This window comes from Capra hircus, chromosome 29 (assembly GCF_001704415.2).
Source record: "Capra hircus breed San Clemente chromosome 29, ASM170441v1, whole genome shotgun sequence".
NCBI lineage: Eukaryota > Metazoa > Chordata > Mammalia > Artiodactyla > Bovidae > Capra > Capra hircus.
In genome coordinates this window covers 17600122-17624394 of record NC_030836.1, presented here as the reverse complement: position 1 = coordinate 17624394, position 24273 = coordinate 17600122, and the positions used below count along the sequence as shown (strand labels likewise).

At 40.7% G+C, this 24273-nt stretch overlaps 2 protein-coding genes across 3 annotated transcripts in view; one reads left to right on the top strand and one right to left on the bottom strand.

Moving 5' to 3' along the window:
- RSF1 (remodeling and spacing factor 1) overlaps positions 1-2132 on the bottom strand; it is a 154065-nt gene extending 151933 nt beyond the window's left edge. The window contains exon 1 of the mRNA XM_018042953.1: positions 1674-2132. Within this exon, the coding sequence (XP_017898442.1) occupies positions 1674-1860 (187 nt within the window). The 5' untranslated portion in view covers positions 1861-2132. The remainder of the gene's footprint in view (positions 1-1673) is intronic.
- The window catches only part of AAMDC (adipogenesis associated Mth938 domain containing), a 29430-nt gene continuing 7398 nt past the window's right edge, over positions 2242-24273 (top strand). Inside the window, exons 1-2 of one of the 2 annotated variants that reach the window (XM_018042956.1) lie at positions 2242-2329; positions 9677-9826. In XM_018042956.1, the coding sequence (XP_017898445.1) occupies positions 9695-9826 (132 nt within the window). In that variant the 5' untranslated portion in view covers positions 2242-2329; positions 9677-9694. Of the gene's footprint in view, positions 2384-9676; positions 9827-24273 lie in introns of both variants that reach the window. The other variant, XM_018042955.1, reaches the window with a different exon arrangement.

The following is a 24273-nucleotide window of genomic DNA, read 5'->3' as shown; positions in this document are numbered from 1 at the left end:
CAAATTGTAACTACTATATTGGGGAGTTTAACTTTTCAAGAAATTCTGCAGGAAGTCTTTATATAATGTAACCTTTTATTTGCCAGAGCTTTTTAATGGTAGAGGAGATTTGGGCAGGTAAGGAGAGATATATGCCTGTACCATAATTGCTGTATTCATGTGAGTCTTTGGTAGCCATAACATAATTTACTCTCTAGGTAATATTTTGGACAACTTCACATTTGGGCTCTTCCTAGCAATGTAAATATATTCTATTAACAGAAACTTCATTCCCATGGAGAATTGAAAACACCCCGATTTATTGAAAAGGAAATAGCTATCTGTTTCGCACAATACCCAGTCCACACTGTGGCCACCTAATACGGACAAAAAGGAGGAAAAGGACCTATTTGGACAACGTTTCTTCTTCAGCCAAGGGCTGTTCCCAGATAAAGACAATGCTCAGAGTACAACAGCAACAAAAAACCTTTCCCTGAAAAAGAGAGGACAGATCGGGAATAAACAGGGAGTGAGTGTAAGCGCTCAGTGAGGGCTGGAGGCAGCAGGCGCGGCGCGGAGATGCTCCAGCGAAAAGAACCACCAGCAGCAAGCAGCAGCAGGAAGTTTCAATGGGGCCGGGCAGAGCATGCGCCCTGCACCCGCGCGGTGGCCTTATGTGGAAGGAGCACCACTTGCGAACACCAATAATAGACCGGCGGCACCAGAGAGAGAAACATGAGCAACAAGCACCTTCTTCAACTGTTTCCCCCTCCGTCTGAGCCCCTCCTCCATCCTACATACTAAACACCCCACCCTACCCTTCAAATGGGAGGGCGACTTCTTCTTCCCCTAAGCCTTACTGCCAGGATGAAGGGGGAAGGGACTGGAAAAGTGGAGAGATGCTTTTCTATTATTTGCGGGGGGAGGCAGGGAGGAGGAGAAAAACTATGGGGGAGGAGAAATTAACCCTCTGCCCACCAAAGCGGGGAAGCAAAACCGACTTCACCACCACCACCCCTCAAAGTGAGAATGGAAGAGGACCCCCTTCCTATGAAGGAGCAGCAAACCTCCAGACTCCCGAAGAAGGAGTTTTGGGGGTTAAAGCGACCCTGGAGGGGAAGGGAAAGGAGACCGGAGCCGACTCTCTCTCGGGGGAGTTCCCACTAGAGGGAGGGAGAGATGAAGTGTCCTCTGGCCCCCGCCCACCCAGGTGGAGGGAGAGAAAGGGGAGCCCGGAGAAGACGAGCCCAGCCTCCCCCGAGATAGTAGGGAGGATGGTGGGAGGAGGGGAGGGAGCGAGGGAGGGGTAGAGAAAAGCGCAAAGCTGGCCGGAACCTGCGCTCCCCTTCCTCCGCCACCGAGAGGGAGAAGGGGAGAGGGACCCGGCCCCCACCGCGGGGTAGCAGCCCCCGGTGCGGCCGATCAGCACAATGACCCCCCTCATCCCCCGCGCCCAGACCTAGACGACGACGCCCCCACCTCTGCTGGGCGCCGGGCGGAGTTGGCCCTACGGGGCCTCCGCCCCGCCTCCCCACTGCCCGAGACCCCCGGGGGCTGGGCGGAGGAGACCGGCCGCGCGGAACTGCGCCTCAGCGGGAGGACAGAGCCGCGGAGGCCCGGGGTGTCTGTGGGGAGCAGAGAGAAGGAGCAAACCAGGGCCGCTTCCCGCCGGGCGTTCGGGCCCCCTCGCTTACCTTCTCCGTTGCCGACGTCCGGCGGCGGAGCTTGCAGCACCCGCTCGAGCTCCGGGAACGGCAACTCAGGCAGGTCGAGCAGCGGCCCGTAGCGCTCCAAGAAAGAGCAGACTACGGCGAAGTTGGGACACGAACCCGGGCAGCCCGGAGGAGCCATCGCCGCCGCCGCTGCCGCCGCCGCCGCCATTTTGAACTGGAGGATGGAGGAGGAGGAGGCGATGGGGGGGTAAGGGGAGTTGGGGTGCCGAGGAACAGCAGGGCAACCTTTCAGACGACAGGAGGCGCTAGCAAGTGGGCGCCCCTGCGGATCCGGGCGTCTCAGGCACGGCGCCGCGATCCCACAATACAACGGCGGCTCAGAGCAGTCGAGAACCCAGTCAGACGGAGGAAAGAGAGGCGCTCCGTGGCTTTCACTTTCCGCCCTCTCCCCGCTCCTCCCACTTCGGGCTTGCCACTGCCTCGTGTGACAGGGGGAATGAAAACAAGGGCTGCGGGGCAGGGAGGCGGGGCTGGAAGCTCGGGAGGCGGGACTTTGTGGGCAATGACCAATAGACACGAAGGGGCGGGGCTTCGCTTGTAGCCGGGCCGAAACATTCTTTTCCGGGCGGGGCGAGTCGGGGTGGGGAGAGCGTCTAGCGGAGACCGCCTGAGCAAAGGTGAGAGGTAAAGCACGGAGCGGTTTGAGATCGCCGCTCCTCGGAGGGTGTCGGGTAAGTTTCGGGGGGCCACTCCTGGAACTGAAACTGGCCACCAGATGGTCGGGGAAGTTGAGGAGAGTGAATAAGAAGGAGAAAAAGAGCAGAATAAAAAGAAAAAAATAAAAGCGATTCTGAGGAAAAATTGGAGAGGGGAGAAGTAGAGAGGTGTCCTGAGTTGGGGATTGGGATGGAACCTTTGTAATGAAGGGGTCTCTGTGAAGTTTGCTGAGGTACAAGTACTGCACCTGCTTGAAAGCATTGTCGGAGAACTGGGGGACGAGGGCCTGACGGAACGAGAATCTGCAGGGATCTCCAGTCTGAGGAGTTGGGGCCGTGTTAGGAAATCCGGGGTTTGAAGGGACCAGGCTCTTCTCAGGGAGCAAAGTTTGAGAGGATTGGGCCCTCCTGAGTTTGCCAGGGTGGGAGGGCGAGGGGCCCTGTTAAGGACTGAGATCTTAGGGACCAATCTCTGTAGCGGAACCAAGATCGAGGGTGGACTAGGACTGCCCTGAGTGCACACCTGGTAGGAAATTTGTTGCAAGGGCAAAATGTTAGAAGACAGAGTTCTGCTTCGTTGGGAGAAGTAGTGAGCACTCTCCCACAAAGAATCTCAGAAAATCCATCAGTAATGCAAACCAGAATGTGCAGCTTGGGATATAATGTGCATTATGTTCAAGAGTCTGGACTTGGAGTTCAGGAAGACTTGAGTCCTAACAGAACCGCTTCACGACATTGGGGAAGATTTTTTCATTTCTTTGAAAATCTGACATGGGGGGGCCGGTGATGATAGTACCTACATCATAAGATTTTACTATATAATTCACAATAAATTGATTAGCACAATGCCCTGGCACATTGTGAGTAGAAGTCGCTCAGTCGTATCCGACTCTTTGCCACCCCATGGACTATACAGTCCAGGGAATTCTCAAGGCCAGGATATTGGAGTGGGTAGCCATGTCCTTCTCCAGGGGATCTTCCAATCCAGCGATCCAACCGGGGTCTCCTGCATTGCAAACAGGTTCTTTACCAACTGAGCTACCAGGGAAGCCCCTGGCACATTGTAAATACTTAAAAAATATTAGTTGCTACTATTGAAGAAAATCCCTAAAATTTAGGTTGAATTCAATTGTTTGTAATTGATAGTTTACTACTTTGAGCCAAAAATTTCAGTGTGCATTTAAAATTTATATAGTATCTACTTAATAAAATAATTTCAAAATATAAATCACAAGACAATTTATAATTAAAAGCAAATAAAGAAATATATGGCATAACTCAATGGACATGAGTTTGAGCCACATTCCAGGAGATAGTGAAGGACAGGGAGGCCTGGCCTGCTGTAGTCCATGGGGTCACAAACAGTCAGACATGATTGAGCAACTGAACAACAACAAAAATATATAGGCAAATAATTATATTGGGAACAGAGAAAATGATTACTACATTAAAAATTAAATTTTGTTCCGCATTTCCAGGTAAAAAAGGGAAAAACCATAATGTTCTATGTCAGACTATTAACTAAGGAAAGAATTCTCATTTATCAAGAGAAAAAAATTCTATATTGTAAGAGGAATTTATTAACTAGAATACTGATTCTTAATCCTGAATAATATATAAACCCTTTTTAAAAGAAAAAAATGTTCTTTTAAAATTTAAATACTCTTGAGAATTCCAGTTTAAGAAGTACTGATTAAATAAAGTCTACACAACAATGTGATTGTACTTCATGCCATTGAACTATGTGCTTAAAAATGGCTAAAATGGTAAGTTTTATGTTATATATATTTTGCCACAATAAAAAAGTTTTTTTTTGAAGTCTCACTTTAAGAATATTTCTATGATGATGAATTATACTAGCAAAAGAGAAGTTTTAATTTAATGTGTGGTAAAATGTTATAAACAACACCAAAATGAAACAACTAAACTAAAACATATATTGTACAACACAGGGAATACAGCCAGTATTTTATAGTGAATTTAAATGTAGTATAACTGTTAAAAACTGTGAATCACTGTGTTGTGCACTCAAAACATATAAAACTCTACATCAACTATACCTCAATTTAAAAAAAAAACTAAACTAAAATATATTGGTAGAACTCTCAAACTCCCAAGAGATACTGTAGACCTGGGCTCCTGAACTCATCAGTTCTGCAAAGATACAAAAATCTTCATAAGATCATAACTTAATTGACTTTAAATGAAAGGCAGGTATACAATATTAAATAAAACTGTATCTTTATGAATGAATTTTGATGGGGTAAAAACCTTCAAACCAAAAGAAACACTTAATTATATCATTTAATAATACTACCCCTGCCTCTTTCTATTTCTTCACTTTCAGCTTTTCCAGCACCTCACCTGCTCTCTCTAGGGATTGTAAAAATAACTTAGAAAAAAACACAGCTTTATCTAATTTTTTCTTTTCTCAGTGCTGATACTGTTACTCAAGTGAGGGGCAGCTGATAAATAAGGTTAGAGTTTCTGCCTTTTCTAATCAAGATTGGCATTAGAACAAAGTCCTTGGGCATCAAAATTTATGTCTACCCAAAAGATAAGAGATGTTTTATTACAAAGCAAGGTTTAGGTCAGATGTTCACTAAGTCTATTCTTAGAAAAAAAATAAATAATAAGCACCCATAATGACACATCGCTTCTTTTCTTGGGCCAAAAGAATTTGTGGGTTACGGGGAAAAGAAAAAACAAACCTTAGTTTTTCATTCAGAATTAATGACTAGTTTATTCAAAATACCAAAAAGAAACAACAAATGCTCATTAGAAGAATGGGTAAGTAAATTGTGATATAGTCTTTCAACAGACTACTGCTCAGACTGATACCTATTACAACATTCATGAATCCCAGAAGCATTTTGAATGAAAGAAGAAAGACGCAAGAGTAGGTACTTACAATTTCATCAACATGAAGGTCTAACTAATATGTGAGAATAGCAATTAAAAGCTACTTTTGATCTTAGAAGGGAATTGATTAGAAGGGTGCAGAAGGGAAATTTCCAGGTACATTTGGTATCATGTTTGGCAAGTTTATACATTTGTGAGAATCTTTGAACTCAATAATATCTGCACTTAATTGAATATGCTTTAATTTTAAAATTTAATGACAGCCTTCAATTTTCTCAAATTCATTGATATGAATCTGCCTTGTAACAGAATAATTTACACATATTTCCGTCTCCTCAACATACTATCTTTGCATTTGTTGCACATGTTGTTTTAACAGATATTATAAGCCTGGCAAATGTATATTGAGGTGAATTGGATTCGATCATGGAGCCAGTTTGGGAATTCCTAGTTAGTGATGAACAAATTTACTTGGTGAAAGTCACTTAGTCATGTCCGACTCTTTGCAACCTCATGGACTTTACAGTCCATGGAATTCTCCAGGCTAAAATACTGGAATGGGTAGCCTTTCCCTTCTCCAGGGGATCTTAGGTTTAAAACTCACTTTTAAAACAATACTTTTAGAAGTATGTGTTATATGTAATGAAAAAGCCAGTGTTAACAGACGTAAGAATCTTATGTTCTTCAAAATAGTTTCTTAGGAAGTTATATGAAAATAAGTAATATAAACAAGTTTTAATCCAGCCATTTTCTGGTTCTTTCTCTTAATGATAACTGACTTCTCTGTTGCATAGAATTCTGTTCATTGAAGAATCACTTTTGGAAGTGTCTTACCATCTTTTTTCTTAACAGTTAGCATCTATTCTTATTTCTTAAAAGCATGGCTGATATTGATAAATTATTTCTCAGATAAAATAATTATTTTTACTGAAAGAGAAATTATTTTGGCTTTTTTGTAGAAATGTGTAAGTTGGTCCTAATATTAATATGGAAGTGCAAGGAACCCAGAACATCCTAAACAGTTTTTTAAATGATCAACAGAGTTGAAAGTTTCACACTTCCTGGTTTCAAAGAAAAAGAGAAAATTTTATAGTTAATTGTACATCTTCTCTCTTTAGTGTAATATTAATTGTTCATAAATTGTTTATAAACTTATGTCTTCCTCCCATAAAACCAAAAACAGTGTGTTTATGTCCTTTGTTATGTAATACATTAAAAATGGATTCGTAGTTATTAATATTAGGTAGAAATGTCACTTGTTATTATCTTTATTTGGAGATTAAATACAGTTTAAGGACAGGTATATAGGTACCAAATTAACAAGGGGTAGACATGGTTAGCACTTCCCTGGTGGCTCAGACAGGAAAGCATCTGCCCACAATCTGGGAGACCTGGGTTCAATCCCTGGGTCGGGAAGATCTCTTGGAGAAGAAAATGGCAACCCACTCCAGTATTCTTGCCTGGAAAATCCCACGGACGGAGGAGCCTGGTAGGCTACAGTCCATATGGTTGCAAAGAGTCAGATACGACAGCGACTTCACACTCACACTCAGACGTGGTTAATTTTTTGTGTCAGTCTGGCTGGGCTATAGTACTCAGTTAATCCGATCAAACACTAATCTAGGTGCTGCTATGAGCGAAAAGCAAAGGAGAAAAGGAAAGATATAAGCACCTGAATGCAGAGTTCCAAAGAATAGCAAGGAGAGATAAGAAAGCCTTCCTCAGCAATCAATGCAAAGAAATAGAGAAAAACAACAAAATGGGAAAGACTAGAGCTCTCTTCAAGAAAATTAGAGATACCAAGGGAACATTTCATGCAAAAGATGGGCTCGATAAAGGACAGAAATGGTATGGACCTAACAGAAGCAGAAGATATTAAGAAGTGACAAGAATACACAAAAGAACTGTACAAAAAAGATCTTCACGATCCAGATAATCACGATGGTGTAATCACTCACCTAGAGCCAGACATCCTGGAATGTGAAGTCAAGTGAGCCTTAGAAAGCATCACTACGAACAAAGCTAGTGGAGGTGATGGAATTCCAGTTGAGCTACTGAAAGAGAAGATCAGCCCTGGGATTTCTTTGGAAGGAAAGATGCTAAAGCTGAAACTCCAGTACTTTGGCCACCTCATGCGAAGAGTTGACTCATTGGAAAAGACTGATGCTGGGAGGGATTGGGGGTAGGAGGAGAAGGGGACGACAGAGGATGAGATGGCTGGATGGCATCACCGACTCGATGGACAAGAGTTTGGGTGAACTCCAGGAGTTGGTGATGGACAGGGAGGCCTGGTGTGCTGCAATTCATGGGGTCACAAAGAGTCGGACATGACTGAGTGACTGAACTGAACTGATGAAGGTGTTTTTGTGATCTAGTTAACATTCACAGTTAATTGACTTTTAAATAAAGGAGATGATCCTCAGTACTTTTGGAAGCCCTCATTCAATTAGTTGAAAGACCTTAAAAGGAAAAGTGAGGTTTCCTTGAGGAAGAAGTAACACATCAATACTGCAGTGACAATTTCTGCCTAAGAGTCAGCAACCTGCCAACCTGCCCCCACAACTGCATAAGCCACTTCTGTGAAATAAATGTGTTAATATATATGGTCTACTGGTTCTGGAGAACCCTGAGTGATACAAGCCCCTTTTAGTTACTGTACTTATCAATGCTAAATGATTCTTTTTTGAAATGTCTCTTTATTGAGAAATTCTATATTCATTGAGTCATTGTCATCATAATTTTTAAAACATTATATTAGTTTTTAAGTATAGTACTCCAGTGTTTTCACAAATTATACTCCACTAACAGTTATTATAAGACAATGGCTATAATTCCCTGTGCTATGGAAAGTCTGAATTTGGATTCTTCCCCTACACTGTTGTTCTTAGTTTATTTGTTTCTGTGTAGTCACTAGCCTAAACTAAATCTGGAATTCTGTCTCCCATGGAATGTGTAGCCACTGAAATCTATATTGAGGGATTTTCTTTCTGTTTTTCTTGTTTTCTTTCTTTTTTTTCTTCTTTTCTTTCTTCTTTTTTCCTTTTTCTTTTTTTTTCTTTTGGTCATGCCATGCGGCTTGTGGGAACTCCATGACTAGGGACTGAACCTTGGGCCCCAACAGTGAAAGTGCCAAGCCCTAACTACTGGACCACCAGGGAATTCCCCTTGTTTTCATTTTTAAGCTTGGCTTCCTAGGGGTCTCCTCTGCCTGTATAACATAGTGTCCAGCCAAAGATTAATCAAAGATTGTGTTCAAACATCTCAAGCCAATAAGAGTTACCCTCTCTACTGATCCGATCGGTATGTGCTGGGGAGTACATTCAGTGTTCAGGCCGTTTTCATTTCCTTCCTTGTTCTCATATTCTTCTGAGTCCTCCAGAGCCCCATTACCTCTTCACTTTGTATGTTCTGTAGGCTCCATTAGCCCAGACATTTCCGTGATTTAGGCCTATTCGTGTTTTTGATGCATATGCTCACAGCCTTTGTTCCACTCTGGATACTAGAAAGCTTATCCAGCACCCTTGGCTGTATCATCTCTGGGAATTCCTTTTCAATCCTGGCCTACTCAGACAATCCAATTGTTTGCTCTAAATAGGTTCACAATAATGAAGAAGCAGAGCCACCTGCCATCCATGTTTATTTGCCATTGAGATCACCAGGTTAACAGATTATGCTCTAAATCAAGTAAGCCTCCTCTGCCTTAGCAGCAAGACTTGGTTTTCATGCCCTGTCCCAGTCAAGTTGAACCTCTGTGCCAACAGAACTGATGTAGGGGTATGAATGTAATCCCAGGCAAGAACAACAAAATATCTCACTGTTCTTATCTGAAATTCACTAGTTTTCACGAATACGCATTTCTTCAGTTTGAAGTATATTTCTGGAGTGCCAAATCATTATTTTGACAGTTTTGTCCAGCTCTATACTTGCTTTTGGGGAAAGGACTTGTCAACCTCCTCATTACATCATGCTGAAGTAAATCTCCACCTTTAATTTTATTTAATTACTTTTTAATTTTTTGTCTGCACAGTATGGTATGTGGGATTTTAGTTCCCTGACCAAGGATCAAACCCATGCCCCATGAATTGGGAGTGTGGAGTCTTAACCACAGGACCACCAAGGAAGTCCATTCACCTTTAATTTTATCTTTCAAGAAATATCCTGAGAATTCCCTCCAGAGTCTGAGAAGTAATTGTAGTATCTAGTTTCCATGGTTGGATGAGTCAGGATCCCAAGAATAACGTTTCACTTTTTAGGCCTTTACAGAAGAAGTGACAACTACATAAATGAGAGAGATCCTTATTAACTCATGGAGGACCAGGGCTTACTATATTTTATATATAGCATTATATTTTAAAATATATTGTATTTATAGTATAGCTCCAGTATTTTGGAGCTGTTTCAAACTTACTTTAAAACTGATTAATTATATTTTTCCTTTAATTTCAGAGTTCAGTTAAGTTCCTTATGTCATCCCCTGAAATTGCTTCGCTCTCATGGGGGCAAATGAAAGTACAAGGCTCTACAAAAATCTATAAGGACTGCAAAGTGTGGCCAGGGGGAAGTCGGGATTGGGATTGGAGAGAAACAGGAACTGAGGTAAGCTATTAGTGTCTGGTTGAAACTGTAAGTCTGGCCAAGTAATTTCCAAACTCCTAAGCCTTAATGACCAAGTTCCAAGTGAAAAGTAACTATTTCTTTCATTCTCTCCCTCTTTCTTTCTCTCTCGATATAATACACATACCATTAAACTCACCATTAAACTTTTAAAATATGGAATACAATTGACTTTTTTCCATAACTTTGCACCGTAACTACCATTACTAACTCTAGGACATATCTATCATCCCAAAGGAAAGCTCATAACCGTTAGCAATCATTCCCCTTTCTTCCCTCTCTCCAGCTCCTGACAACTACTACTTTCTGTTTCTATAGATGTGCCTATCCTAGACATTTCAAATAAACAAATTCATTCAGTTCTCTTAAGTACAACCTAGGACTGAAAATTCTAGGTCATATGGTAACTCTGATTCACCTTTTGAGGAACTGCTTCCCAAATTAACTGTACCATTTTACACTATAGATGTTAGGAATGTATGATGGTTTCAATTTTTCTAAGTCCCTCCTCACCAACACTTACTCTTATTTGCTTGGCTTTGCGTTTATTATACCATCCTAGTTAATGTGAAATGTTATCTCATTGTGATTTGAAGTTGCATTTACATTATACTTCCTCCAGTATTCTCAGTGTACCATGATCAAAATAGTCTCCATCCTGTGAGTGGAGGTTGGTTAAATGAAGGGAACCCTCAACTCACCCTCCACACTCACATGGGACTTGGCTTCAGCAATAGATAGTTGCAGGCAGTATCAGAAGCACTGATATCCTGATTCTTCCAGGAAGAAGGTCTTATAGCTGGTAGCAGAGACAAGGAATAGCCCTTGGCTGCAGCAGACTGAAGTGAGTTTCCACCTCAATGGACTAGGAGGAGGGAGGCAGGTAGCAGTCTTTCTTAAAGTATCAGATTCTCACCTTTCCTACTAAATATTTCTATTTTTTTCTTAAATACTTATTTCTTAATTTGTTCTTTCTTCTTTGGGCCTTCCCAAAGTCTTTTTAAAAAAAAATTTATATATTTATTTGGCTGTGCAGGATCTTGGTTGTAGGAACTCTTAGTTGTAGCATGTGGGATCTAGTTCCCTGACCAGGTATTGAACCCAGGGCTTCCTGCATTGGGGCAGAGTCTTAGCCACGAGACCACCAGGGAAGCCCCTTTCCATAGTATTTGAATGATTGGGGTTAAAACAAATTCTTTTTAGGTTATGTTTTTTGGTTTGTTTGTTTTAATAATTTTAAGTGCGGGTAGTGGACAGGAGCCTGGTGGGCTGCCGTCTATGGGGTCGCACAGAGTCGGACATGACTGAAGTGACTTAGCAGCAGCAGTGGAGCTCCTCGTGCTCTAATGATGGAAGTTGATCCTTCCATTTTGAAGGATGGTTTTGCTGGATATACAGTTTGTGGTTGACAGTGTTTTTCTTGCAACACTTTGAAAACATCATTCTACTTTTTTTGATGTTACTGGTTACTAATGAGAAATCAAATTTTATTCTTATTAATGTTTCCTTGGACTCAACAAGTCACTTCTCTCTTGCTGCTTTCAAAATTCTCTTTAGCTGTTGACAGCTTGACTATGATACATCTATCAATACATGTGGATCTCTTTTGAGTTTATTCTGCTTGGAATGTATGGAACTTCTTAAATGTGTAGATTGTTATTCATCATTACATTTGGGAAATTTTCACCAGTTACTTCTTCAAAAATATTCCTTCTATCTCTCATCCTCTGTGAAAACTGTTAGGGGTATGTTGTGGGGGCTTTTTGTGTGTTTTTGGTAGAGGTTTTTGGTGTCCTACAGGTCTCTGAGTCTCTGTTCATTGTTTTCATTCATTTTTCTGTCCCTTTTTGCAGATTGAATCATCTCAATTTACGTATCTTTCAGTTTTGCTGATTTTTGCCTACAGTTATGCCCCTTTAGTGTAATTTTCATTTCAATATTGTACTTTCAGCTCCAGAATTTCCTTTAAAAATAATTTCTATCTCTTTATTGTTATTCTCCAGTTAGATACATTCTTACACTATCCTTTAATGCTCTAGATATGGTTTCCTGAAACAATGACAGAAGTTTCCTTATATGCTTGAAACCAATAAGTGTTTTACTTTGGGTTAAGGGGCTCTGTATGCAATTTGGGATATGCAGTCAACATTCAGCCAAGACACTTTAAAACTCTGTTTGATCCTTGCTTATGAAGACTCTCAGAGTTATGACCTTAGGGCCTTCTCAGGTCATTTCTGGGCATATGCACAACCCTGGACATGTGTATGGCCTTTTCAATACCAAGGTTCATATCTGAGCTGTTCAAAGCCTCTTATAAACATCTCATTTTTTATTCTTTTCATGTTAGTTTTTTAGAATCTCTCACTTGCCCTGTTGTCTACTACCTCAGGCAGCTGCTACTGCTGCTGCTGCTGCTGCTGCTGCTGCTAAATCGCTTCAGTCGTGTCCGAATCTGTGTGACCCCATAGACGGCAGCCCACCAGGCTCCCCCATCCCTGGGATTCTACAGGCAAGAACACTGGGGTGGGTTGCCATTTCCTTCTCCAATGCATGAAAGTGAGAAGTGAAAGTGAATTTTCACTCTTAAACAATTGTCTCTGTTTTTGACAACCTTCTCCAGGAGAAAAGATGGTTTGCACTGGTGAGCTCCAACTTAGATCAAATAAAGTCTATGAGTGAGGTCTTCCACGGAACCACCAGACAGGTTAAATAATGACAGTTCTCTGGGGATGGGCATTTGAAGGAGTTTTAATCCATTATTCTGTCTTGGGTGATTGCAAAGCTGGTGGTTTTCACTGTGATTCCAGGTTGTTGGTTTTCAAGGTGACCACAGAAGTGAGAATGGGATAGTGGGATATGTTAAAGACCGCATTATCCTGTTATTGTTAGTTTCTCCTTTTATGTCTATTAACATTTGCCTTATATATTGAGGTGTTCCTATTTTGAGTAATACCTATGTTTTTAAATTTGTTTCTTTTTCTTGAATTGATCCTTTATGTCCTTCTAATAGTATTTATTTACTTTTATAATTTTTATTATTTTTTGGCTGCACCACGTGTCATGTAGGATTTGTGTTCCCCACCAAGAGATCAAATCTTTGCCCCCTTAGTGGAAACTCAGAGTCTTAACCACTGGAGCACCAGGGAAATCCCAGACGGCTTTAAAGTCTACTTTCTCTGATATACGTATTGCTTCTCTGGCTTTCTTTTGATTTCCATTTGCAGGGAATACCTTTTATCATTGCCTCATTTTCAATCTCTATGTGTCTCTAGATCTGAAATGAGTCTCTTGTAGGCAGCATATATATAGGTCCTATTTTGTATCTATTCAGCCAGTCTATGTCTTTTGATTGGAGCATGAGGTTCATTTATATTTAAGGTCATTATTGATGTATGTTCCTAATACCATTTTGTTAATTGTTTTGGATTTGTTTGTGAGGTCTTTTTTCCCCTTTCTTCTTTTGCTCTTTTCTCTTGTGATTTGCGAAGAAGGCAATGGCACCCCACTCCGGTACTCTTGCCTGGAAAATCCTATGGACGGAGGAGCCTGGTAGGCTGCAGTCCATGGGGTCGCTAAGAGTCGGATACAACTGAACGACTTCACTTTCACTTTTCACTTTCACGCATTGAAGAAGGAAATGGCAACCCACTCCAGTGTTCTTGCCTGGAGAATCCCAGGGACGGGGGAGCCTGGTGGGCTGCCGTCTATGGGGTCACACAGAGCCAGACACGACTGAAGTGACTTAGCAGCAGTAGTTTGTGATTTGATGACTGTCTTTAGTGTTATGTTTGGATTCCTCTTTCTTTTTTGTGTGTATATCAGAGATTTTTGTTTACTTTGAGGCTTTTATATATGTGTGTGTCTGTGTGTGTGTGTACTGCTAAGTCACTTCAGTCATGTCTGACTGTTAGCGACCCTATGGACTGTAGCCCACCAGGTTCCTCTGTCCATGGGATTCTCCAGGCAAGAATACTGGAGTAGGTTGCCATGCCCTTCTCCAGGGGATCTTCCCAATGCAGGGATCGAACCCATATCTCTTATGTCTCCTGCACTGGCAGGCGGGTTCTTTACCACTAGCGCCTCCTGGGAAGCCCATATCTATCTATCTATCTATTTATCTATGCTTGTTTTAAATTGCTGACCTCTTAATTTCAAATGCATTTTAGATAACCTGCATTTGTACTCTCTTCCCCTCACACTTGCTTTTTGGTTTTTTCTTTTTTTGGCCATGTCACACCACACGCAGGATCTTAGTTCCCCAACCAAGGATCAAACTCATGCTGCCAGCAGTGGAAGTGCAGTCTTAACCACTGGACTGCCAAGGAGGTCCCACAGTTACTTTTTTGATATTATATATTTTACATCTCATTGTTTTGTGTGTCTGTTAGCCACTTATTGTGGATACAAATATTTTACTATTTTTTTCCATTTAACTTCCCTAGTAGCTTTGTGTGTGGATGAGTTCCTACCTTTATTGTATGCTTGCCTTTACCAATGAGGTTTTCCATTTCCTAATTTTCTTGTTATTAGTTGTGGCCTTTTCTTTCTGCCTAGAGTAGATCCTTTAGCATTTGTTGTAGAGCTGGTTTGTTGGTGCTGAATTCTTCTAGCTTTTGCTTATTTGTAAAGTTTTTGATTTCTACATTGAATATGAACAGGAGCTTTGTTGGTATTATTTGGTTGTACGTTTTTCCTCTTTCTTCACTCTAAGTGTATCATGCTACTCCTTTCTGGCCTATGGAGTTTCTGCTGAAAAATAATCTGATAACCTTATAGGAGTCCCCTTGTATGTTATTTGTTGCTTTTCCCTTGTTTTTAATATTCTCTCTTTAATTTTTGTCAGTTTGATTACACTGTGTCTTAGTGTGATCCTCTATGGGTTAATCCTGTATGGGACTCTGCTTCCTAGACTTGGGTGACTTTCCTTTCACAGGTTAGGAAAGGTTTCATCTATTATCTCTTCATATATTTTTTTCAGGCTCTTTCTCTCTTCTCTTTCTGGGACCCTTATAATGCCAATATTAGTGGGTATGATGTTGTCTCAGAGGTCTTTTAAACAGTCCTAATTTCTTTTCATTTTCTATTTTCTGTTTGGCAGTGGTGATTTCCACTACTCTGCATTCCAGCTCACTGATCCATTTATCTGCTTCATTTAGTCTATTATTGATTCCTTCTAGTGTGGTTTTCATTTTAGTTATTGTTTATTAATTCTGTTTGGTTTTTCATTTTTAAATTCTTTGTTAAAAACTTCTAATTTCTCTCTCTGTGCATCCATTCTTCTCCCAAGTTCTTTGATCATCTTTAAGACCATTACTCTGAAATCTTTCTAAGGTAGATTGCTTATCTCAATTCTTCCTCTGGGGTTTTATCTTATTCCTTCATCCAAAACATATTCCTCTGTCTCTTCATTTTTTCTACATTGCTATTTGTATTTTTAAGTATGTGGTAGGTTAGTTATGTTTCTCCACCTTGGAAAAAAAAAGTGGCCCTCTATAGGATAAATCCTGTGTATCCCAGAAGTATACGCCACTCTCAAGGGCCAGGGGCCAGCTGGTCCCAAAGTAGTGTCTGGGCTGCATTTAAAGATCAGTTTGCATGCTGCAGGACTGACTGTAGTTTTTCTTAGTTCTGATGTCTGCCCTCTAGAGAGTTGAGCTGGGTCTTGACCCTCTGGTGTTCAGGGCTTTGTCTAGAAGCATGTCCTGTGGGGTCAGGAAGTCTACAGGCAGCACCTGTCTGCTGATAGGTGGGGCCATGTGCCCAGCCAATGTTGCTTGACCTCAGACATCCTAGCACTGAAGCCTACAGGCTGTTCTGTGGGACCAGGTTTTGATGTGTGAAGGTATCAACCTCCAGGAGAGCTCATGCAAATGAATGTGCCCTGATGTTTCTGCCACCAGGGTCTTTGTACCCAGGGCCTCCCTTTCCCCACTCCCCAAGAGACCCTCCAAAACCAGCAGGTAGGTCTGGGCCAGTCTTCTATCAAATTACTGCTTTTGCCCTTGGTCCCGGTATGTGTGAAATTTTTTGTACACCCTTTAAGGGTGAAGTCTCTATTTCTCTCAATCTTGCCGCACTTTTGTGTTCAAGTCCTGTTGGCCTTCAAAACCAAGTCCTCTTCATGGTGCTGGAACCCTGGGCTGGAAGGCCTTACATGGGACTCAGAACTCTCACTTTTGTATATAAAGATGTGTAACATATTTATTCTCCATTTTGTGGGTTGTGTACCTGGGGAGGTATGGAATTCAATTATACTGTGAGTCTACCCCTCCTAGTGGTCTCATTATGGTGCCTTCCTTTTGAACTGCATACACTCATTGTTTTGATCCAGACACCTAGTTGTTTATTACCTACCTGGATCTTAGGAATATACCTGGACTGGTAAAAGGAATGGGAGGGTTTTGAGATATAGAAGGAACAGAATAAGAGAAGGCTGAGAAATAAGAAGCTATAATGCTTGTGAACCAAATGACTCCACTGAATTGTTTCATAGAGTAAAGCTAGGGAGGTATAAGAGTAGACGGTGGTATGGTTGACGATGTCACAGACCTCAGTTTATATTTATTTAGTGGACAAGGAATAGCCACTTCAGATACTGAAGCAGGAAATTGATGTGACTGACAACGATTTTCCAGACTATGCATTTAAGATATATTGGAGTACCAATTTATAAGTGTGCCACATTGGAGAGATTTTTTTTCTTCAAAAATGGATTTAACACCAAATGCTATATTTTTCCCATACAAGACTACATGAGTTAATATTACTTTTAACCTCATTGTGCATTTAAGGAAGCTTAGTATGCACAGAGGTTATATACTTGCAGAGGTACACAGCTAGAAAAATGTGAAATCAAATGGTAAATTCAGGTCGGATTCTAACTTTCTTTTACTCCATCATGATTCTTATATCATAACTTTAACGTTAAAGACTATAAAACTGTAACGGTACCATTGTTGATAATAGGAAAATGGGAAAAGTTTGCTCTTAGTTTTCACCTTGTTAAGTTTCACCTGTCAGCTGAATACATAAGAGGAGGTGTTCTAGAACTAGTTAAAGAGAGAAGAACTAGGAAAGATGAGAGGAAAAGCTGAGGTGTTGACTAGAACTCATCTGCATAGGAGCAAAAGGACATCTAATCAAAGCTGTTACACCTCAGAGTTCTCATCTATAAAATGGAGATAGTAATATTACCTACCTCATAGAGCTGATCTAAGAATTAATGTACTGTGCTAGATACGGTACAGGCATTCAATAAATGAAGCTGTTATTAAGTTAGTAGTAGTGTGGGTAGATATGAAACAGCAAATTTGAAAACTATTAAGGTGAGAGAGTCAGATGGGGAGTTTGGAATTAGCAGGTGCAAATTGATATATATAGAATGGATAAATAACAAGGTCCTACTGTATAGAACAGGGAACTATGTTCAGTATTCCGTGATAACCCATAATGGAAAAGAATATGAAAAAGTATGTATATACATATGTATAACTGAATCACATTGCTGTACAGCAGTAATTAAAACAACACTGTAATTCAACTATACTTCAATAAAAATGTTAAAAGGTGAGATTTGCAGGATAAGGCAGTTTATTAGATTTAGCAGGCAGAGGAGAAGTCTGGCATGGATAAATGGGTACATGGTTGTGCCATTTATTGAGATTGGATATATGAAGAGGAGGAACAGGTATGTTTGTGTTTGAGACAGAGGCTGGGTGGATAAAATGAGTAATTTGGAATATGTTGAGTTTGAACTTACATTAGGGCTCTAGATAGAGATTTCTAGCCAATATTTAGATTCATAGGTCCAGGCACTGTCACATTTTAGCTAGACATCTTAACCAAGTTACATAGCCTGACTGTGTCTCAGTTTAACCATTTCAAAATGGAGAATAATAATGTCTGTTTGTTATGGGTTTATGAAAGAGTAATACATGGGTTGGGAAGAATAAATTTTAAAACCGCATGCCAGTTGCCATCATGCAAATTCATTCTTTCTCCCACTCAGTATTTCTCAGTGTAATTCATGGATCTCTTACATCAGAATAATCTAGAGGTTTGTTTAAAAGGCATGTTCTGATCTGCCTCACTCCTCCCAACTACTAAATCAGAATGTCTTGAGGATGGGACCTGGAAAATAATATATTTCACTTGGTTGCTTTGAATACTAAATATGTTCATCTTTGTAAAGCATCTGCCACAGTACCTGTCACATAGGAGATACTTGATTTTTTATAATTTAAAAAATTTTCTTTTCTTCCTTAGTTACCAGAAAATTATGTGCTTAGCACATAACAGTGCTCTACACTATTAGTTTCTCCCAATATAACTACAGAAATGATCAAATTACTTCTAAAAGTCTTAGAAACACTCTGATTTGTACATCAGATGCTGCTTAATAAGGAATCCTTGAGGGGATTAAGAGCCTGAGGGTATTTAGAGGATTTCTTATTACTTTGGACTACTTCAGTTGTTTATACCATGAACTGATGGAAGTATTATCTCTAGTTATTTTTTATACTCTAAATATATGGTAGTAGTGCTGAGCTATTCTTTTTTTTTGTTTTTGGCTGCACCACACGGTTTATAGGATTTTAGGTCCCCAACCAGGATTGAACCTGGGCCCACAGCACCAAAAGCACAGAATCCTAACCTTTGGACCACCAGGGAATTCCTTTGTTCAGCTGTTCTTTTTAATGAACTTAGTAGTGAACAATAGTAAGTATTTATTATCATGCCTATAGACCAAGTTGGAGCAGCTCTACCCCAAGCTACAGTTGGCACGTTGGCTGAGTGCTCCATCTACCTTGGACCAGGGAGCTAGCCAGGACCTGATCTTTCTTCATGGGGCTATCTGAAGCTCACAAACATAATTGCCACTGAGCAAGTATTTTTTAAGATTTTGCTTGCCTCAGGTTCACCAATATAAACTTCCATGTCAGTAGAGCATAGAAGTATATTCTACCTACAGTAAGAAGGCAAGAGGAATGAATATTTGCTGAACAGTCATCCAAACTATCAGAATGTTTAGTCACATGTTATACATCTGCATATGAGTTGCTCCTTGGGCAAATTAAGCCAAACATATCCAAAGCTGATTTCATTTCCTTTTCCCTACTGCACTGCCCCCCCACCCCGAAAATATCTAGGAACTTTCTTGTGTGTTTTTCCATAATTCCATTAATGGAATTACTGTCTACACAGTCACCTAGAAGAGAAATATCAGATACAATTTTGATTTCTCCAACTTTCTCTTCCACCACATCCAACAGAGTCCATTTGTTGATTCGGCCTTGGCAAAGTCTTCCAAATCTGTTCCCTCCTAGTGCCCAGTGCTCTCACCTGGGCTGTGGAATCAGTCTCCTACTTGGTTCTCCTGCCTTTTATTATATGTTTTTGAGGTCTATCTTCTATTATAATTTCTAAAACATGAACTAGTCATGTCACTGCTCTGCTTAGAAAACTTCCAAGGCTTTCCCTAAACCTCAAAACTAAGCAAAAACTCCTCAGGATGTGGTTTAGGGCCATTAAAAAAAATAATAATAATACAGTTCCAATTTTTTTTTTCAATTTCATCCCCTATATTTCATAAAACACATGTGAAGGCCTACCTATTCCATACCTAATACCTATTCCCTTACAAACCCACCATGATCTTTCATTTTCTGTACTTTTGCTGAAACGATTTCTTTACTTGAAATTAACTACTCCCCTCTGTACCTGTTGAAATCTTATATATCCTTCAATTCCTAGCTTTTGTTTTATCTCCTCTCTGAAGCACTTCCTGATAATCCTTGTAAAAATGAGCTGCTTACCCCATTCTCAGTATTTCGGTGGTATTTTGTGCCTCTATTTTAGCACTTAGTGCAGTTCAGCTGTATGGTACTGAGTGGGCATTTATCTGTCTCCCTCATTAAGTGGTGAACTCCCTAAGGGCACGAGCTATGCACTTAGCACAGTGCCTGCAAAGGAGGGGCTCAGTAAACACTGGCTGCATTGAATTTTTCATAATAAATGTTGTTAAAAATCTTTTTACACTTTGTGACATTCCCTCTGAGGTAGGTTAATGTTGTGATTCCTTTTTTTGATCAGTTTAAAGAGGGTAGGAGCAGATTATATAGTAATTACAGAATGGAAATATTAAAAAAAATTATGGTCTTCAACCAGTGTCCTTGAAATAATTACTACTACCTACTCCCAAATCTCTACCAATCATTAAATAACTACTGTTATTTAATGCAGTGCCTGGTCAAATATAGCTCTTCTAGGGTCACACCACTAGTAATTTTTGGAACCAAGATTTGAACCCTGAGTCTTACTATAAAGCCTATACTTTTCTCCTATTATGTACTGTCCTCACTCATTTCTATCCTAAAGCAATAACTGTCTTATTGGAGAATAGTTTTCTATGTGGAAACATACATGTCTTTCATTTATGTTAGGCTGAAAAGGGGCAAGGAGGAAGATATGACAAAAATGTAAATTTAAAAGAAAACCAGGACTTCCCTGGTGGTCTAATGGTTAAGAATCTGCCTGCCGATACAGGGAACACGGATTTGATCCCTGGCCTGGTAAGATCCCACATGCCTCGGGGTGACTAAGCCCCTTGCCACTCCTCCTGAGCCAGCACACCCGAGAGCCCATGCTCCGCAACAAGAGGAGCCTCCACTGTCAAGAAGCCCGAGCGCTGCAGCAGCTAGAGAGTAGCCCCCGCTCTCATCACCTCAAGAAAGCCGCGAGTACAACAATAGAGACCCAGCACAGCCAAAGTAAATAGAGAAAGCCAAGCCCAGTTAGCAGGCACCCGAAGAGAGCCAAAAGAAATGCGAAAACTTTAAGCTTTTTTTCCGATTTTTTAAAATTGAAATATAGTTGATTTTACTGCACCTTTCAATTTTAAATAATACGAAACCTACAGAACAGTTGTATGACTTACGATAAATACCTAGACACCCTTTCTCAAAATCCTCAAGTTGTTAATACTTTGCTATATTTGTTTTTTCTCTCTCATCAGATACACAAACACACACATTTCCCCCCAATTATTTGAGTGTATATGACAGATATTTTAGGATTTCTTTCCTAAAAACATAAACTTTCTCCTGCATAGCCACAATATCATTCTTACAACTAAGGATATTATCCTTGATATACTAGTAATACAGTCTATTTTCATTTCCCCCAAAATGTCCTTAATAGTTATAACTACTGCTGATTTTGTGGTTTTAATATATAATATAGGCAATAGGTATAAAGTGTAACATAATTCTCAAAGTCTTGTCCATTTGACCAGACTAAAGGTTCTTGTGCTCAGGACATGGCTACCTAAGGGAATATAGTTGAGCTGAGCTGTCCCTAACCCTTTCTGCTTTTGTGTCTGTTTTGCTTGTGTTTTCCCATTCGCCTTCTAAACCTGGGTGACATGGAAAGTCTATGTTGAATCTCTCCTTCCCCTTTTTCTATTTTGAAATATTTTGAACCTATATAACAAATTCAAAAAAAAACCCAAAAAACACTTGTATACCATCATCCTGGGTTTACCAGTTTTTAATATTCTGGCACATTTGTTTTTTTGTTTTTGTTTTTTTTGTCTCTCAGGATCTTTCTCTCTTTCTGAATAACTATATTTGCTAATTCATTTGGAACTAAGTACTGACATCATGCTACATAACTCTGAATGCTTCAGCTTATATCTAATAAAACAAAGGCATTCTGCCTCACATAATGTTACACTCAAGAAACTCAACATTTATAGAATATAAAAGAATATCAACTCTATAATCAAGCTATAACAACTGTTCCAATAAAATATCTTTTTTAGCTGGCTTTCGTTTCAAACCCAAGATCCAGTGAGGGCTCATGTACTGCATTTTGTTGCCATCTTTCTTTAGTCTTCCCTGTCTTCCCTGGTGGCTCAGATGGTAAAGCGTCTGCCTATAATGCAGGAGACCCAGGTTTGATCCCTGGGTTGGGAAGATCCTCTGGAGAAGGAAATGGCACCCCACTCCAGTACTCTTGCCTGGAAAATCCCATGGACGGAGGACATGGTAGGCTACAGTCCATGGGGTCGCAAAGAGTCAGACATGACTGAGCGACTTCACTTCTTCTTTAGTCTATCAGTACACAGATTTATTGATTGAAGTAATTGACCTGTAATACTATGCAAGTTCCAAGTACCCAACATAATGATTTCATATTTCTGTACATTAAAAAATGATCACCACAATAAGTCTGGTTACTGTCACCTTCCTTACAAAGTTTTTATATTATTGATTATATTCCCCATGCTGCACATTTTATCCCCATGATTCATTTATTTTGTAACTCACCTGTTTGACTCATCTCCCCTACCACCTCCCCTCTGGCAACTACATGTTTGTTTTCTGTGTCTAATTTCTGTTTTGTTTTTTTGCTTGCTCATTTGTTTTTTTAGATTCCACATATAAATGAAATCATTTAGTCTTTTTCTCTGACTTATGTCACTTAGCTTAATACCCTCTAGGTACATCCATGTTGTCACAAATGGTTAAGATTTCATTCTTCTAGTGTTTTCATTTTCTTTGCAAAAATACACAGAAGTGGAACTGCTGGATCTGTTCTTAATATTCTGAGGAACCTCCATATTGTTTTCCATAGTGACTGTACCAATTTACATTCCCAGCAGTGTGCAGGGTTCTCTTTTCTCCACATCCTTGCCAACACTTGTTATTTGTTGTCTTTTTGATAAGAGCCATTCTGACAGATCTGAAATGATATTGCATTGTGGAATTCTCCAGGCCAGAATACTGGAGTGGGTAGCCTTTCCCTTCTCCAGGGATCTCCTCAACCCAGGGATTGAATCTAGGTCTCCCACATTGCAAGTGGATTCTTTACCAGCTGAGCCACAAGGAAAGCCCAAGAATACCTGAGTGGGTAGCCTACCCCTTCTCCAGCAGATCTTCCCGCCCGGAATAAAACCGGGGCGGTGGGGGGCGGGGGGAGGCATCGAATCCAGGTCTCCCGCATTGCAGGTGGATGCTTTACTAGCTGACCCACAAAGAGAGCCCAACAGACACATGAAAAGATACTAATAGCTTACCTCCAAGAGAAAACAATTAAAATTTCCATAACATCATGTTATGGAAAGCCTCCTAAAGAAGAGGAACCAAGTCAAACACTCTCTGAAGGAGGAGAGCCTTAGTGGTTTGCCCAAGGAGACTGGAAGAAGCAGAGGGGTAGCTGGTGGCAGAGAGAGGATGGCTCAGTGACAGGCTGACGCTGCACTCACAGGCCTCTGCACAAGGCTGTGAGTAATCACACGCCAAGGCCTGGAGCCACAGGCTGCTGCAGTTATCTTTCATGTCACCCTGTACGTTTCACCCTGAGCCTGCAGTAAAGCATGCAGCAGCCAAACTGGGTTCCACTGATCCTGCAACTCTGATGGGCTCCTGCTGTCCCTAGTCTCTGAATCTCCAGAGGATGATTCAGACTCGGTTTTGCACTCTTTTATGACCTTTCACTTCACTGAGCAGTGGGCTTGTTTCATTATACTAGCACAGTCAGCTCTGACAGCCTAGGAATCAGCCTAGGAATCACTATTCTTTGTTAAATGAAGGAATCATTCAGTATTTCAGATAAATGCATCTACTTAAGGCAAGTGAAGCTCTCCAACTCTGAATTACAATTGTTTTTACCTTGGTCATTGTCCCAGAACAAACATTTTAAGTTCTTTGTATTGTAACTGTTCAGCTTGGGGTGGTTCTAGGATTGATCACAGAGCTGTGGAACTAGAAAGAGCACCTAATCCAATTGTTTTACAATTATTTTACAAGTATCAGGGGCTTCCCCAGTAGCTCAGTTGGTAAAGAATCTGCCTGCAATGCAAGAGACCAGGTTCAATCCCCGGGTCGGGAAGATCCCCTGAAGGAAATGGCAACCTGCTCCAGTACTCTTGCCTGGGAAATTCCATGGACAGGGAAGCCTGGCTGGCTACACAGTCCATGGGATCGCAGAGTCGGACACTACTGTGCAACTTTCACTTTTATTGTAATCAAGTGAAAAAAAATCCCCATTTTTGTTTTGCCTTCTAAAAATGTATAAACCTAAATTAATAAAGAGTCTAATCCCTGGTCTATTCTGATCTTTGTGGAAAACAGGGAAAGCTGGAGGCAGAGACACTGCTCAGAGCCCCCTGGGCACTAGCTCTGCATCTTAGCCCACTGTGAGGAAGTAGCCTTGCTGCTCATCAGTTTGGATCACTCTTTGACATGCAGCTGTTCTAATTTACAACACTGATACTCCCTTAAGTCTTAGTGTTAATTCCTTAGGAAGATGTTGATGAAGTCAGTCAAAATATAAAAAGGTATTAGTGCGAGAGCCTGGCTATGTTCTCTGCTCTGGAACACTCACTGGCTGATTGAAGCATGTCAGCAGTAGCTGCTCACCCCGCA